This window comes from Oncorhynchus mykiss, chromosome 21, assembly GCF_057628025.1.
Source record: "Oncorhynchus mykiss isolate SJ-2025 chromosome 21, ASM5762802v1, whole genome shotgun sequence".
Lineage (NCBI taxonomy): Eukaryota > Metazoa > Chordata > Actinopteri > Salmoniformes > Salmonidae > Oncorhynchus > Oncorhynchus mykiss.
The window spans coordinates 20,500,070-20,518,756 of record NC_143042.1 but is presented as its reverse complement, the minus strand read 5'-3'; the positions used below and the strand labels follow the sequence as shown (position 1 = coordinate 20,518,756).

The 18,687-nt window shown below is 44.1% G+C and overlaps 1 protein-coding gene across 2 annotated transcripts in view; it reads left to right on the top strand.

Annotated features, from left to right (window-relative positions):
• The window catches only part of LOC110500204 (metabotropic glutamate receptor 8), a 232,498-nt gene that overhangs the window by 166,671 nt on the left and 47,140 nt on the right, over positions 1 to 18,687 (top strand). For both annotated transcript variants that reach the window (XM_021577413.3, XM_021577412.3), the window contains exons 4-6: positions 6,822 to 6,957; positions 7,171 to 7,325; positions 7,653 to 7,790. In XM_021577413.3, the coding sequence (XP_021433088.1) occupies positions 6,822 to 6,957; positions 7,171 to 7,325; positions 7,653 to 7,790 (429 nt within the window). The remainder of the gene's footprint in view (positions 1 to 6,821; positions 6,958 to 7,170; positions 7,326 to 7,652; positions 7,791 to 18,687) is intronic.

The window sequence follows — 18,687 nt, the reverse complement described above, 5'->3', positions numbered from 1 at the left end:
TTAGATGCTATAAAGGTATGCATTAAGGTGTCTGTAATAGAGTACTTGTGGCAAGAATGTAGATATTAAAAAACCTATCTGGGATCAGCCAATAGCCAGGGAAAATGCAGAGCGCCAAATTCAAATAAAATACTGTAAAAATACTATCATTAAAACACACATGTAAGATACCAAATTAAAGCTACACTCGTTGTGAATCCAGCCAACATGTCAAATTTCAAAAACGCTTTTCGGCGAAAGCATAAGATGCTATTATCTGATGATAGCACAACAGTAAACAATGAGAGAGTGGCATATTTCAACTCTGCAGGCGCGACACAAAACGCAGGAATAAAATATGTCATGCCTTACCTTTGACGAGCTTCTTTTATTGGCACTCCAATATGTCCCATAAACATCACAAATGGTCCTTTTGTTCGATTAATTCCATCTATATATATCCAAAATATCAATTTATTTGGCACGTTTGATCCAGAAAAACACTGCTTCCAACTTGACCAACGTCACTACAAAATATCTCAAAGCTCACCTGTAAACTTTGCCAAAACATTTCAAACTACTTTTGTAATACAACTTTAGGTATTTTTAAACGTAAATAATCAATCAAATTGAAGACGGATTCTGTGTTCAATACAGGAAGACAACAAACTAAAGCATTCTTTCTGTCTTGCGCCTCTATCAAACAGTACACATGATGTGACACTTGTTCAAGATGGCCGTACTTCTTCATTACACAAAGGAATAACCTCAACCAATTTCTAAAGACTGGTGACATCCAGTGGAAGCGGCAGGAACTGCAAACAAGTCCCTCAGAAATCTGGTTTCCCAATGAAAATTCATTGAATAGACAGTGACCTAAAAAAAAAATCTGAATGGTTTGTCCTCAGGGTTTTGCCTGCTACATAAGTTCTGTTATACTCACAGACATGATTCAAACAGTTTTAGAAACTTCAGTGTTTTCTATCCAAATCTACTACTAATATGCATATCTTATATTCTGGGGATGAGTAGCAGGAAGTTGAATTTGGACAAGCTATTTATCCAAAAGTGAAAATGCTGCCACCTATCCCTAGAAGTTATTAATAAGTGGATTTCTATTTTTTACAATGGTGGGGGAGTGCCAAGATGGAGAAACGGCAGCTTCAACACATGCTATCTGTCATCTAGTGTATATAAATAATTGGTTAAAACATAAAGATTAGGCCCTCATTCCGAATCGTTAAGGTAAGGGTTAAGGTTTGGTTCCCAAACATTTTAGATTTCTGTACCTCTTCAAACATTCGACTTCCAGCTGCGTACCCCCTCTAGCACCAGGGTCAGCACACTCTCAAATGTTGTTTTTTGCCATTATTGTAAGCCTGCCACACACACACTATACAATACATTTATTAAACATTAGAATACGTGTGAGTATTTGTCACAAACTGGCTCGTGGGAAGTGACAAAGAGCTCTTATAGGACCAGGGTACAAATAATAATATAATAATAATCGATCATTTTGCTATTTATTTAACCGTCTTACATATAAAACCTTATTTGTTCATCGAAAATTGTGAATAACTCACCACAGGTTAATGAGAAGGGTGTGCTTGAAAGGATGCACATAACTCTGCAATGTTGGGTTGTATTGGAGAGAGTCTCAGTCTTAAATGATTTTCCACACACAGTCTGTGTCTGTATTTCGTCTTCATGCTAGTGAGGGCCGAGAATCCACTCTCACATAGGTACTTGGTTGCAAAGGGCATCAGTGTCTTAACAGCACAATTTGCCAAGGCAGGATACTCTGATCCAGAAATATGGCAGTGGCTTCGAATTTTATTCAATTTTCACAGAACTGCTTGTTGCGATTTCGATGATGCTCTCTTGTTCAGATATCGGTAAGTGGACTGGAGGCAGGGCATGAAAGGGATAACGAATCCAGTTGTTTGTGTCATCCGTTTCTGGAAAGGACCTGCTGAATTGCGCACCCAGCTCACACAGGTGCTTCGCTGTATCACATTTGACATTGTCCGTAAGCTTGAGTTAATTTGCACACAAAAAATCATACAATGATGTAAAGACCTGTGTGTTGTCCTTGTTAAAGCAGACAGAGAAGAGCTCCAACTTGTTAATCATAGCTTCATAGCTTTGTCCCGCACATTGAATATACAGTGGGGAGAACTGCATATTTGATACACTGCCGATTTTGCAGGTTTTCCAGGATCTCTGGAAAACCTGGGAGATGTATGTATCAACCTTAGGCCTGGATACATGATTAGCCTAGTTATAGCGAGTTGTTTGGCGGGGTTGGTTCTACATGGATGTCTGTTTGTCTGTGCATTAAATGGTTTGACACCCCATCAAGTACATGATGCTGTCTGCCTGTCTGCTGCAGACGTTTCATGTTAATGAACGTCTGATGTATGTGTGTGTATGATCTTTGTTTGATGTGTGCGTGATGGATGTGTGTGTGACGTTGGATGCTCTTAGATGCTGTTAGAAGTCTGGCAAAAGAACACGTTTTATTATCCTTGCCTATATGTCAGCTGAAGATGAGTGGGCTGCATAGACAGCTTTCCTAATTGAGTGTGTGTGGGTGGACTTATGCAGGTGGTGCTTCTCTGAATGTATTATTTGTAAATCTGTGACTGCAGCATGTGTGTTTGTATGAGTGTGTGTCCATCTGTGCCGGTAGATGTGGTGGGTAGCTTCAGCCATTCAGAGAAGGTCTGAGAGAGCTTGCAGTGGCACAGACCCATCATGGTGTGTGTGTGTGTGTGTGTGTGTGTGTGTGTGTGTGTGTGTGTCAGTGTGATTGTGGAGGTGTCAGTATGATTGTGGAGGTGTCCCACAATCAGGCTGAGAGAGAAATGAGAAGTGCTCGGGTTTTGGAGAGCAATGTCTCGTAATGAAAGATTTATCAGCAGCACAGCTCCTGCCTCTCTCCTCTACACACACACGCACAGGCACACGCTCACACCACACATTCACCGCTACAGCTACAAAATGCCTGGTCACCTCGGCAGCTGGCGCTTTGAAGCTAACATTATTAGGCATTCTGCTTAGTGGGAGGGGGACCCCCGTCAGGTGATAAGGGGGCCTTCCTGCAGGAGGCCTTTTGCCTTTTGGTAGGCCGTCATTGTAAATAAGAATGTATTCTTAACTGGCTTGCCTAGTTAAATAAAAATAAATAAATAAAAAGAGGAGCTGTTTGAAGTCCGGCCTCCCAGCAGGTAGGATCACTCCTAGTGATGTCACAGCAGGAAACACACACACACACACACACACACTCACAGGCTAGCATGCATGTTGTGCACGCATATAGAGGTGAATCCTTCAGAAGGGTATAAAATAATTATATTCTCTCTGTCTGAACAAAATGTTTTATACTTTACCATAATTACATTGATAGGTGAGATAACAGAGAATAGAACAGTTTCCCACTGTGAAATTGACTTTTATAAAACTGTCCAATAAGTCACACAAGGCTGAGTTGTGATTCGCCGGTTGATTTCTACTTTTTTTTTTGGAGATTAACAGTTTCTCTCTAAAACCAGATTGTTCTGCCTGTGTCCCACACAAACCAGAAGCAGAGTGAGAGACACACGCACACACGCGCACGCACACACACACACGCGAGCACGCGTGCACACACACACACGCGCGCACACGTGCACGCACGTGCACACACACACACGTTCACACACACACACACAGACATAAACACACACGCACACACATACACATACACACACACACACACGGGTCAACTACTGCTGCAGGAGTGGGTTTTAAGACTGAGAAATGATGGAGGAGAGAGAGCAGGGGGAGATAAAAGGCAAACAGGAATGTAGAGCATTCTTAATTCAATATGTTAGTGGGGTAATGGAACGGGGAAAAAACGAATTGGGAGAGCGGGTTCATTATCCTGGGAAGAAATAATGTGATCCAGCGTTGGGAAACAGGTTGGATGTAATTATCATTGAATAGAAGCACGTTACACACCCTGATAAAGACCTTAGCCATACAGTTGAAGTCAGAAGTTTACATACACTTATGTTGGAGTCATTAAAACTCATTTTTCAACCACTCCACAAATTTCTTGTTAACAAACTATAGTTTTGGCAAGTCAGTTAGGACATCGACTTAGTGCATGACACAAGTCATTTTTCCAACAATTGTTGATAGACAGATTATTTCACTTATACCACAATTCCAGTGGTTCAGAAGTTTACATACACTAAGTTGAGTGTGCCTTTAAACAGTTTGGAAAATTCCAGAAATTATGTCATGGCTTTAGAAGCTTCTGATTGACTCAAATTATGTCAATTAGCCTATCGGAGGTGTACCTGTGGATGTATTTCAAGGCCTACCTTCAAACTCAGTGCCTCTTTGCTTGACATCATGGGAAAATCAAAAGAAATCAGCCAAGACCTCAGAAAACAAATTGTAGACCTCCACAAGTCTGGTTCATCCTTGGGAGCAATTTCCAAACACCTGAAGGTACCACTTTCATCTGTACAAACAATAGTACGCAAGCATAAACACCATAGGACCACGCAACCGTCTTACAGCTCAGGAAGGAGATGCGTTCTGTCTTCTAGAGATGAACATACTTTGGTGCGAAAAGTGCAAATCATCCCAGAACAACAGCAAAGGACCTTGTGAAGATGCTGGAGGAAATGGGTACAAAAGTAACTATATCCACAGTAGAATGAGTACTATATCGACATAACCTGAAAGGCCGCTCAGCAAGGAAGAAGCCACTGCTCAAAAACCGCCATTAAAAAGCCAGACTACGGTTTGTAACTGCACTTGTGGACAAAGATTGTACTTTTTGGAGAAATGTCCTCTGGTCTGATGAAACAAAAATAGAACTGTTTGGCCATAATGTCCTCGTTATATTTGGAGGAAAAGGGGGAGGCTTGCAAGCCGAAGAACACCATACCAACCGTGAAGCACGGCGGTGGCAGCATCATGTTGTGGGGGTGCTTTGCTGCAGGAGGGACTGGTGCATCTTACAAAATAGATGGCATCTCTACTATTATTCTGACATTTCACATTCTTAAAATAAAGTGGTGATCCTAACTGACCTAAGACAGAGCATTTTTACTTGGATTAAATGTCAGGAATTGTGAAAAACTGAGTTGAAATGTATTTGGCTAAGGTGTTTGTAAACTTCCGACCTCAACTGTACATCTTCCTGATCGCAGGAGGTGAGATGGACTTTTCATAAAGCACTGATAATCATATGATTAAAGATGATATGCAGAGAAGGAGACGGCTGTTGGAGTAGCAAGCCTGCAGAGTATGTTTCAATTCATTCAATAATTAACTCCCACAACATCATCCACTGGGTTGATATGATGCTAGATATGTGTGTTTACTGCCTCAACTTCTACCCAGAGTCTACTCAGTCTCTGTATGTACACAAACTCCCACTGTGAAACATATTCCTGTATTGCTTTTCTCAGTAGCTTGTTGGTGGTTCTCACTTGGAGCTGTGTGTCTGTAGGGCAGGTGCCCTGACCGCTAGGCTGCTGTAGTGGCGCTGGTGTCACCACCAGGGTGCACTACAATACTCTGAGTCATCTGCTCTCCTCCTCTCTCTCTCTCTCTCTCTCTCTCTGAGAGATGTTCTGCTATGCTTGGTTCTCTGTAAGCGATGGGGTTTGTGTGTTCATAGAAAACTCACACTGGTCCCCTACATGTCGACGATAACAAGTACCATCCATTAGAAAAATAAGCGTTTGAAAGTTAACTCTGGCTGCATAATAATTTGTTTTTCTTTGATAGACAGTTTTTCGGCACATGAAAGAGCAATTTTTCAGTTCTTGGATATCTGGACCAGTTTATGAGAGCGTGAATGAGAGAAACCGCTGTGAAATGAATGGTAATTGAATTGGGAAAGAGGCTGAGTTTATTCAGAGTGTAATGACTAGGGTTAGTTCTCATGAGAGAGGAGTTGAGAGATGGGTTTGAAGGAAGAGACAAAACAGCCTAGTGACTTACAGGACAAACATTGAATAATATTGTCTTTGAAAATACAATTTGTTGGAATTCGTCTGCTCATAATTGTTGGTTGAAGGGTCAAATAATTTGACCTGGAAGATACAACTTTAATAGCGCCGCGATGAGGCAGATGCTTTGTCTGTTTTTGGGAACCCTTTTGTCCTCTATGGGACAGTTATTAATGACCTATCAATCCCCAGTACGACACATTGCGTAGCCCTATTATGAGACCGGCTGCAGTGAGGAGCAACAGAACAGAAGCAGGCCTGTTGGAGGGTGTCTCACACCAACCATTATTCTAGAGAGGGCATTCATTTGGTGCTAATTAGTATTTTTCTTTTTCTACGGGATTGTGTGTGTGTGTGTGAGAGTGTGAGTGGAGAGAACGCTGCTTTGATTAAGTACAGTAATACAGAGCTCTGCAGACACTACAGATGTTCATTTAATGGCCTGGAACTTAATGAGACTGGCTGAGGAGACTCCAACACACACACACACACACACACACACACTCCCCCATATCACGTTTCAAGGCTTATTATACGACACTACACTGTGAGTTATTAACAGCAACATTAAATATGAAATATGGCCTGTTACGCTGTCTTTGTGTAAATCCTGGTTCTGTGTGCTGGCGTGAAGGCAACAGGCTGCCACTTCACGATCAGGGACGTGACCAACAACACTATTAGCTCTCTTTGTCTTTCTCTGTCACAGCAGTGGGAGCCACAATGTTGTTTACGATGTTCTCATATTGATGAGGATGATTCAGATACTAATATATTCTCTTTCCTTCTCTCTTTTTCTCTCCCTCCCCTCTCTCCCTCTAGGTGGGGTGTGTATAGCCCAGTCTCTGAAGATCCCGCGTGAACCCAAGCCAGGGGAGTTTGATAAGATCATCATGCGTCTGCTGGAGACGTCCAACGCCAGGGCTGTCATTATGTTCGCCAACGAGGACGACATACGGTACCCCCCCCCCCAAAAAACAAAAACACACGACTACACCTCTATAGCCTATCCCTACACCACTACACACACACCCTTGTACCTTTCTACCCCTGTATACCAAGTGTCTGTCGTAAACTCCAGTCATCACTCCTCTCTCCCTCTATCTCCCCTTCCCCTTTCTCTTCCCTCCTCTCCCTACCGCCTTTCTCCCTCCTTCTACCTCTCTCTCAGGCGTATCCTGAACGCGGCCAAGCACAACAACCAGACTGGTCACTTCCTGTGGGTGGGGTCAGACAGCTGGGGCTCCAAGATCTCTCCTGTGATTGGCCAGGAGCGGGTGGCTGAGGGAGCCGTTACCATCCTGCCCAAACGAGCCTCCGTGGACGGTACAGACAGAATCCATTTTAGATTATAGTGTTTTGAGGGGAAAGAGTTAAAAACACAGTATACCCTCAACAAGGTTGACATCACATCATACCAGATGTTTACAGGTCTGTATTTACGTGTTATGTCACTCACTGACCCCTCCTCTACCCCCCCCCCCCCCCCCCCCACACCTTCACTCTCCTCTCCTTCCTCTACCCCCCCCCCCCCCACACCTTCACTCTCCTCTCCTCTTCTCCCCTCCTATCTCCTCTTCCCCCTCCTCTTCTCCTGCCTCTCCTCCGTCCTCTCTCCCTTCCTCTCTTCCTTCCTCATCCTCTCCCCCACAGCGTTTGACCGTTACTTCCGGAGCCGCTCTCTGTCCAACAACAGGAGGAACGTGTGGTTCGCTGAGTTCTGGGAGGAAAACTTTGGCTGCAAGCTGGGGATGCATGGCAAGCGCCCCGGAAGCCCCAAGAAATGCACAGGCAAGATACTATGGCACTGGAGCACAGGAGAATGGGTATTGGCTCAGTACAGTGGTGAAGGGTGGGTAGTATAGGCCAGGAATAGTAGTAAAGCAGAGGAGTATGGGTAATGTAGGCTGGCAGAAGAGTTAATGCCCTATAATCATCCCTAGACAGGCTACTTAATATTAACTCTGTTCACACGTCATTGAGCATGGATAGCTTTACTCTCTGAGGAGAATGGTTTGTTCTATATGAACACCCGCTGTGTGCTCAGAGCTCTGTGCAAATGACATGAAATGATATGCAGAGTACAGTAGAGCCCCCTGGCTCGTCCTGCATGGATGAGTCTGGAGAGAAGTGTGTGTGACAGTGTGTGTACACAGTCTGTGCAGTTTGGGCTTGTAGAACAGTGTTTGTTGGTGTGTATAACTGTGTGTGAAATAGTGTGTGACAGTGTGTGTTCACAGTCTGTGCAGTGTGGACTTGTAGAATCGGTGTGTGTCGACACAGCTGATATTTTGGTTCCAGATTAGATTTTGAGGTTTTTCAGTGTCTGACTCCATCACAGCTGGCTAGCCCAGTGTCCTGAAGGTCCGCTTATACATGTGGTGAAGAACAGTGGCGATCGATGCTGTTTAAGATTCATTTGTTTTGTTCATGAGCATGGCCTTATTTCTATTAAAGCGTATTGGATGACTCATTCATATTCCATTCACCCAGTTCAATGTAACAGCGATAGGTTTAGGCTACTACATGATACTCACATTTTCCCTATACCCATCATGAGGTTGCTACAACCTAGCCTATGAATGAAAGTTCACAATGAAGGATCACACAGGTCGAGAGAAAAATTTGAGGTGACAGACAGTGACACAGTCAAAACCGTCTTGAACATTCTTGCCTGCATCGAGCTGATCTAGGGTGTATTCAGTAGTCCAACACGTTGTTAACAGGAGTTTCTATTGAACAAAATCCGTTAAGTTTGTCCCCGTTTTTGTTCCGTTTGCTTCCGGGAAAAGTTTTTCAACGGAATTGGCTGAATGAATATACACCTGATCACTCATAAACACAGTTCACTTTCATAGTAGCCATGTTGTATTCCTTCTCGCATCTATGCGCTCCCTTCCTCTCACATTTTTAGCTGTATGTGACCGGGCGAAATAACCTTTCCAAGCCAACTCATAACCGCTACACACATCCTATATCGTTGTCCCCATATTAGCTAAAGGAATGTCATCGTCAACATAGCTAATTGAACTAACGCGTTAGTAAACAAACCCACTACAATCATGCAGTGATGTTACAGTGTACAGTCAGTATGCAGTTTAGCAGTTACACTGGCGGGCCCCGGTGGCAATGCATTTGTAAAACCAAAAGCTTACCATGACTTGGAAGAGTCCCCCCCCCCCCCCCCACACACACACACACACATTCTTCCACACTGCTACTCTATTTTATTATCTATGCATAGTCACTTTACCTCTACCTACATGTACAGTACCAGTCAAAGGTTTGGACACACCTACCGTACTCATAAAAGGGTTTTTCTTTATTTTTACTATTTTCTACATTGTGGAATAATAGTGAAGACTTCAGAACTATTAAATAACACATATGGAATCATGTAGTAACCAAAGAATTGTTAAACAAATCAGAATACATGTTATATTTGCGATTCTTCAAAGTAGCCTCCCTTTGCCTTGATGACAGCTTTGCACTTTTGGGGAATAGGTTGTGTTAGTGTTTGCAGCATGTATCAGTGTATTGTGTGTGTGTGTGTATGTGCGTGTGTGTGTGGGCGGGGGAGGGTTAAATAGTAAGCTGTGTGAGCAGTTTTATCTGCACCTGTCCCAGGCTGCAGGACTATCACACTCAAACGGCTGAGTCAGCAGCACCTCTAGACATCAGTGTGTGTACTTGTTTGTTTAGTGCAACACTTTTTTAATCCAGGTGGTTCTCTTGGAGTTTGTGTATAAAGCTGGGACATGCCCTTCCTCTCTCTCTCACTCTCGCTCTAGTGTCTCTCTCCCCTCTCTCTCACGCTCTCACTCTCGCTCTAGTGTTTCTCTCCTCTCTCTCTGTCCTCTCATTGTGAAGCCACTGTAGTAGGCACTCAGCCAAAGGTAGATAGGGGCCAGTGCTCTGGTGACTCTCTCTGGTGTGTCTGTGTATGGAGAGCCCTGTAGTGGCATGGAGTGTCAGAGTCGATTCATTTCTATTGCGAGAGTTCACGACCTTTGCATCATCAACACGGAAACCAATCAGCTGCCTCGGCTCGATCCTGCTGTTTGGGGTCATTGTCGTGACAGCTAGCAGTGTGTGTGTGTGTGTGTGTGTGTGTGTGTGTGCGTGTGTCTGCGTGCGTGTGTGTGTGTGTCTGCATGCGTGCGTGTGGGCCCTCTCCACACCTCTCTTGTCCTTCTGCTGGGAATACATGAATACCGTGGGCTAATGAGTATCACCCTCAGACACAACCCTATAGACCTCAATCAACAGTTGTATTTATAAAACACACACACACACACACACACACACACACACACACACACACACACACACACACACACCATGTTGAGAATCTCTGCCTGAAATGTACTGGATGTTCGTCAGTCTTGGCTGAGAACAGAGGGAACACAATGTCTCTTTTAGAGTCGTTGATTCTATATCAAAACACTGCTCACAGAAGCACTGAGGTGTAACATATTTTCTTTACTCCTGTGTGTGTGTGTGTGTGTGTGTATGTGTGTGTGTGTGTGATAGTCTGAAGAAGGGAGCCGTCAGCAGTCTGAGAGCTAAAGCTGCCTGATTCCCTCAATTTATCACCCGGTTGTTCCTGCGCGGGGTGATTTCCTCACAGGGGCCTAAACGAATCCGCTCACCGGTGAACGGGATTGGCTCTGACAGAGGCAATGAAGCAGGGGTCCACACGCTGGAATTAGGGCGCATGACAGCCAGGCAGGGAGGGAGAACACAGGCATGCAGACAGGCAGCACATAAGCGAGCACGCTTGCATGAACAAACAACTTGGAATCAGGGAGCAGGAAAGGTTGGCAGACAGATAGAAAGGGAACACGTTTGTTGGTTCACCTCTGTGAGGCTGAAGGATGAAGCACCCTTACCTCGCAGTGGGTGTTTATGTGGAATGCAGTGCTGCCACAGTTCTCCATTAAGACCCTGTGTACGATAAAAAATCATCCTTGAAGCAGCAAGTTATGAGCAGAGGAGTGTCTGTGTTCTTTCGCAGTCACAGCCACCCTGCCATCTGCTAGAGCTCTCTAATTAAGACCCAGGCTCCGTTTCGGCCTACTCCTTCTCCTCGTTTAGTCCAATGATCACGTGTGCCGGCCTATACTGTGTGTCAACTCACCCTCAATGGATGACATGGGGCTCTGGTTTAAACTCTTTCTTACTATAGTTGTGCTTGTGTTGGCTTAGTGTGTCTGTGTACACGTGCATGTGTGTGCGCTCTTAAATGCGTGTGTGTGTGTCCATTACTCTCGTCGTAGATGGGTAGCAGAGCTGACTGCAGCAGGCAGGGCCGTCACAGTGTGTTCAGCAGGACATCCATCCATCAGTGTTACCTCTGAATAATCCTTCGATACTAGGAGACCACTGCTGCCACCAACACCACTCTCCTATCAGCCTGGCTGCTCTAGTGCCGCTGACACACACACAGAGAGAGAGAGAGAGAGAGAGAGAGAGAGAGAGAGAGAGAGAGGAGAGAGAGAGAGAGAGAGAGAGAGAGAGAGAGAGAGAGAGAGAGAGAGAGAGAGAGAGAGAGAGAGAGAGAGAGAGAGAGAGAGAGAGAGAGAGAGAGAGAGAGAGAGAGAAGAGAGAGAGAGAGAAGAGAGAGAGAGAGAGAGAGAGAGAGAGAGAGAGAGAGAGAGAGAGAGAGAGAGAAGAGAGAGAGAGAGAGAGAGAGAGAGAGAGAGAGAGAGAGAGAGAGAGAGAGAGAGAGAGAGAGAGAGAGAGAGAGAGAGAGAGAGAGAGAGAGAGAGAGAGAGAGAGAGAGAGAGAGAGAGAGAGACTCTCTCGGTTCTCTCCAGGTAAGCATCTGTGCTAGCACCATGTGACCTGTCTGATCTTCATTAAACTAAACACAGCTTAATTAGTCACAACAGGGACAACTGGCAGCCCTCAGAGGGCCTGGCTTGACTGCACACCAGTGTGTCTGTGCCTGGCTGCCCCACTGAGCTTGTACCTGTTAGATTGATGTCAGAGTCTCAGGTGCCCTCAGACACACACACATAAACGCACACAAACACAGCCTGCTTGTGCTGGGCCTGTGACATGAGTTCGGGAGAACAACCGTTACTCCAGTAATACGTTTTCACGGTCCAGCTTACTTTTAACAATAGCACCACTTCCTCCTCCTCCATTCTCTCCTTTCCTCCACTCTCTTTCTCAGTCTCTCGTCTTAACGTTTCTGCTCCTCTCTGTCACTCTCTCTCTCCATCTTCTGCGAAGCCTCAGTTCGGACGTGAGGTGAAGGAGAGGAATTGATCAGTAAATATGAATGGACTTTGTCACTGGCAATGTCTGAGTCATTAATTATCTTATCTCTCTCTTCCAACACTACCCCAAACCCTAGCTCCAGTCACAGGGACATTTTCCCCCTCTGATGATTACTTAACAGCCGGGTTTATACCGTCTTTACTGGTGTGGAACGTGATGAAGAATACTCATACCATGGTTTAATGCTTGGCTCAAGATCACTGTTGTCAGTATCTATATATTTAGGCCTATTGATTGTTCATGCCTGTCTTGGCGGATAGGCACTTTACTTTTTAAGGGAAAGCGAAAAGATGTTGGAGAAGAGTTGTGGATGTAAGTTGCTGGTTAATTTTTGTGAAATTGAGAAAGCAAACGTACGCAGGTATGTGGGTGTACCTGTTCTCTATATGTGTGTGTGTGTGTGTGTGTCAGATGAGATATGAGCAGGTGTTGGTTTAGGGCTGGAGATGTATCATGTGTCAGTCAGTCCGCACATGCATACATGTAAGCGTTTATGAGTGTACAGTGTACATTATGTTTGTGCATACATTTGTGTGTGTGTGCCTGTGTGTGTGTTTGTGTCTTTACAGTGTGTGTGTGTGTGAATGGGGAGCAGTACCCTGGGCATGTTCTCTCAATCTTGTCAGCTGGATCCTGACGTGTTCAGGATGTGTGTGATAAATGAATGCTGTGTTAATCTCATGCCTTTATGATAATATATTCATCACCATCTGAATGTGTGTGGTGTTTCATTTGTAATTATTATAAAAGACTTTCTCTTTCTAATTATAATATATCATTTACATATTTATAAAGTGGGGAAAGTGCCCTGTGTTGAACAAATGGAAAGGCTTTGTGTGGTGAAGAGAGAGACAGAGAAAGAAAGAGAGAGAGAGAGAGTTGTCAGAGAGAGAGGGGGGGGGATTGAATTTGCAATCCTAATTGACGTTTAATTGAGAAGCTTGTTTAAATCATTAGGTCCTCTGTCAGCCGTGTTGCCATCAATCACTGCTTAAGGTGCCATATTGTTCCCTACAGATAAATCATAGCACTTAGCCTATTACCATGCTAGCATCGGCCTGTCAAACCACTCAGACTGTTGGATCTCTACCACTCTATTATAAAACATGCAGTGTTTTTGATGTGTGTGTGGGTGATTTATGTCCTGATATGTGTGTGTGTGGGTGATTTATGTCCTGATATGTGTGTGGGTGATTTATGTCCTGATATGTGTGTGCGTGGGTGATTTATGTCCTGATATGTGTGTGCTTGGGTGATTTATGTCCTGATATGTGGGTGTGGGGGTGATTTATGTCCTAATATGTGTGTGTGTGGGGGTTGTTTATGTCCTGGTGTGTGTGTGTGTGTGTGTGTGTGTGTGATTTATGTCCTGATATGTGTGTGTGGGTGATTTATGTCCTGATATGTGTGTGTGGGGGGGTTGTTTATGTCCTGATATATATATATATATATATACAGTGCCTTGCGAAAGTATTCGGCCCCCTTGAACTTTGCGACCTTTTGCCACATTTCAGGCTTCAAACATAAAGATATAAAACTGTATTTTTTTGTGAAGAATCAACAACAAGTGGGACACAATCATGAAGTGGAACGACATTTATTGGATATTTCAAACTTTTTTAACAAATCAAAAACTGAAAAATTGGGCGTGCAAAATTATTCAGCCCCCTTAAGTTAATACTTTGTAGCGCCACCTTTTGCGGCGATTACAGCTGTAAGTCACTTGGGGTATGTCTCTATCAGTTTTGCACATCGAGAGACTGAATTTTTTTCCCCATTCCTCCTTGCAAAACAGCTCGAGCTCAGTGAGGTTGGATGGAGAGCATTTGTGAACAGCAGTTTTCAGTTCTTTCCACAGATTCTCGATTGGATTCAGGTCTGGTCTTTGACTTGGCCATTTTAACACCTGGATATGTTTATTTTTGAACCATTCCATTGTAGATTTTGCTTTATGTTTTGGATCATTGTCTTGTTGGAAGACAAATCTCCGTCCCAGTCTCAGGTCTTTTGCAGACTCCATCAGGTTTTCTTCCAGAATGGTCCTGTATTTGGCTCCATACATCTTCCCATCAATTTTAACCATCTTCCCTGTCCCTGCTGAAGAAAAGCAGGCCCAAACCATGATGCTGCCACCACTATGTTTGACAGTGGAGATGGTGTGTTCAGGGTGATGAGCTGTGTTGCTTTTACGCCAAACATAACGTTTTGCATTGTTGCCAAAAAGTTCAATTTTGGTTTCATCTGACCAGAGCACCTTCTTCCACATGTTTGGTGTGTCTCCCAGGTGGCTTGTGGCAAACTTTAAACGACACTTTTTATGGATATCTTTAAGAAATGGCTTTCTTCTTGCCACTATTCCATAAAGGCCAGATTTGTGCAATATACGACTGATTGTTGTCCTATGGACAGAGTCTCCCACCTCAGCTGTAGATCTCTGCAGTTCATCCAGAGTGATCATGGGCCTCTTGGCTGCATCTCTGATCAGTCTTCTCCTTGTATGAGCTGAAAGTTTAGAGGGACGGCCAGGTCTTGGTAGATTTGCAGTGGTCTGATACTCCTTCCATTTCAATATTATCGCTTGCACAGTGCTCCTTGGGATGTTTAAAGCTTGGGAAATCTTTTTGTATCCAAATCTGGCTTTAAACTTCTTCACAACAGTATCTCGGACCTGCCTGGTGTGTTCCTTGTTCTTCATGATGCTCTCTGCGCTTTTAACGGACCTCTGAGACTATCACAGTGCAGGTGCATTTATACGGAGACTTGATTACACACAGGTGGATTGTATTTATCATCATTAGTCATTTAGGTCAACATTGGATCATTCAGAGATCCTCACTGAACTTCTGGAGAGAGTTTGCTGCACTGAAAGTAAAGGGGCTGAATAATTTTGCACGCGCAATTTTTCAGTTTTTGTTTTGTTAAAAAAGTTTGAAATATCCAATAAATGTCGTTCCACTTCATGATTGTGTCCCACTTGTTGTTGATTCTTCACAAAAAAAAAAACAGTTTTATATCTTTGTTTGAAGCCTGAAATGTGGCAAAAGGTCGCAAAGTTCAAGGGGGCCGAATACTTTCGCAAGGCACTGTATATATATATATATATATATATATATATATGTATATATATATATATATATATATATATATATATATGTGTGTGTGCGATTTATATCCTGATATGTGTGTGTGGGGGTTGTTTATGTCCTGATATGTGTTTGTGGGGGGGTTGTTTATGTCCTGATATGTGTGTGTGTTAGGGGGGGGGGGGGGGGGGGGGTTGTTTATGTTCTGATGTGTGTTTGTGTGTTGGTGATTTATGTCCTGATAGATATATGTGTGTGTGTGATTTATATCCTGATATGTGTGTGTGGGAGTTGTTTATGTCCTGATGTGTGTGTGTGTGGGGGGGTTGTTTATGTCCTGATATGTGTGTGTGTTAGGGGGGGGGGGGGGTTGTTTATGTTCTGATGTGTGTTTGTGTGTGTGTGGGGGGGGGGGTTTATGTCCTAATATGTCCTAATATGTGTGTGTGTGGGGGTTGTTTATGTCCTGATATGTGTGTGTGTGGGGGGTTGTTTATGTTCTGATATGTGTTTGTGGGGGGGTTGTTTATGTCCTGATATGTGTGTGTGTTAGGGGGGGGGGGGGGGGGGGGGGGGGTTGTTTATGTTCTGATGTGTGTTTGTGTGTTGGTGATTTATGTCCTGATAGATATATGTGTGTGTGTGATTTATATCCTGATATGTGTGTGTGGGAGTTGTTTATGTCCTGATGTGTGTGTGTGTGGGGGGGTTGTTTATGTCCTGATATGTGTGTGTGTTAGGGGGGGGGGGGGGGTTGTTTATGTTCTGATGTGTGTTTGTGTGTGTGTGGGGGGGGGGTTTATGTCCTAATATGTCCTAATATGTGTGTGTGTGGGGGTTGTTTATGTCCTGATATGTGTGTGTGTGGGGGGTTGTTTATGTTCTGATATGTGTGTGTGTGTGTGGGTGATCTATGTCCTGATGTGTGTGTGGGTAATCTATGTCTTGTAAAAATATTCAGCATTGGTGTTTGTCAATGCATGATGTTGATAAAGATGAGGTAATCTTGTGTTAAGTGGCATCTCCTTCTAAGAGACCTGGAAAGGGAAGCGTCTCAGAGTAGGAGTCCTGCTGATCTAGGATAACATCCTCCCTGTCCATGTACTCTTATTCATTATGATCTAAAAGGCAGAACTGATCCTAGATCGGCACTCCTACTCCGAGACGACTACATTATGAATTTGGGTCCTGAAGTAAGTCAATCCTGTCCTGTACTGTTTGCTTTGTGGTACGGATGGTTGCTTTTGCAGTGAAAAGTGCTGATGGCCGCATTGTACTGAATACAGGTTGACCTGCTTCACTTATAAACACATCACCTTTGATTGGTTGCTGATGACAGACCAGGTAGATTGTTTGGATGTGTTTTTTCTAAATGAACCCTCATCTCAGAGCACTGCAGGTATGAGACCCTTCTGGTTGGTGGGATAGCCGCGGCTTTGCAGAGTTAAAGGGATACTTCAGGATTTTGGTAATGAGAGTCAGATAAACCAGTCAGATGAACTTGTGGTTACAATTTTTGTCTCTGCATGTAGTTTGAAGGAAGTCGCTAACTAGCGTTAGCGCAATGACTGGAAGTGTATGGTAACTGCTAGCATGCTGTTTATGTGTGTGTGGGTGCGTGACTGTGCACGTTTCTGTGTGCGTGTGCGTGCGTGTGTGTGTGTGTGCGTGCGTGTGTGTGCGTGCGTGTGTGTGTGTGTGCGCGTGTGTGTGTGTGTGTGCAAGTTTGTAAGAGAACAAACATCTGCCTCTACAGCCAGGCTTATTATTACACAGTCACAATGAGCTATGCAAATTCTCCCTGCCTTCCGCCTGTGTTCTCCCAGATTATTAAAGCACAGCAGAACGGGCAAACTTCCTTTAGCAGGGCTGGGGCTGCCATCGTCTGAGCTGACAGTGATTGTGATGGGGAAGGGAACGGCTGCAGTGTGTGTGTGTGCGAGAGAGAGCGAGTGTGTGCATATGTATGTACCCTGTATTTACTGTACATGTGTAGATGCGTGCATACGTGTGTGTGACAGGGCTGGGACAGACGAGGACAGACAGACAGTACACATAACGACTGCTGCACCTCACCCTGCCAGCCAGTCAGATAGGGAGGGAATTAACTGTAATGATGCAATTGAAGGAAATGTAAAAGCATTGTTTCAGGTAACGGCAGTAGCTCCACCAACCGTAGAGGGAATGGAGAAGGTATCTAGTCCTCCATGCTTGTGCCTGAAATGGCACCCTATTCCCTATATGTTGCCCTACTTTTTGACCGGAGCCCTATGGGTACACAATATAGGGAACAGGATGCACCCTATGCACTGAGTTGAGATGGATGCCATTTTCTTTATTAGGAGCTCAAAAGGGTGATTATATGGTTGGCTGGACTGTAAGCCTGCTGTGTGTGTGTGTGTGTGTGTGTGTGTGTGTGTGTGTGTGTGTGTGTGTGTGTGTGTGTGACTGTGTGTGTGTGACTGTGTGTGATTGTGGGGTTTATGCTGTGTGCCTGGGGCTTCGTAGTGACACAGTAGCTATCTCTCCAGCTTGTCAAGTCAAAGCCAGGATAGGATTCAGATTGAGTCTGATGGCTCAGCGCCTGTCCCCAGTGTTTCTTTACTGTTATGTTATGTCAGAGTACTGCTTCTTTATGTTATAAGCTCAAGGCACTGGGAGCTCTCTCCGATTAGGATAAACTCACAGAGCCCATTTTGGATAAACTGAGTCAGTTCCTCTGTAGTCAGTGCCTACACCTGGTGGGATTACTCAGTGATGGACTGGATTGCTCCGGACCTTGGGTGAAGCAGTACTTCTGATTTGAGTGGCTTTTAACTGTTGAGGATGATTTCTATGGTGACGTATGCAGGCCCACAAAGTCCTTCTTAGTTGGTCTCTTGGAAGTCAGCATCCATGCCTTTTACTAGACCGTATCCTTCATATGGAATAACCAGGTGTGTGTGTGTTTGTGTGTGTGTGTCCTGCTCCTGCTAATGCATCACCTTCACGTGCGACTTGCCTGCTGTGTGGAAGCCGCTATAAAACTCAATTGGATTTCCTTCTCCTGAGCCTATTAATTCTACACAGACACGCGTATTGATTGAAGACTCTTCTTAATTCACCTAGCCCGGGCATGTTTTTTTTATTTACAATCTTTTTGCTTTTTCTCCCCACAGAAGGCTTGTACTGAGGAAAAAGCTGAGTTATAAGCTGAAAGAATTCAATAAAAAATTAGTTGCTTCTGAAAATCCACCCTTTTCCATTTTCTGTTGCCGTTCCGGTTTAATAACTTTGATAAAAACGGTAGAAAGGCATCATAATCAATTAGTGATTTT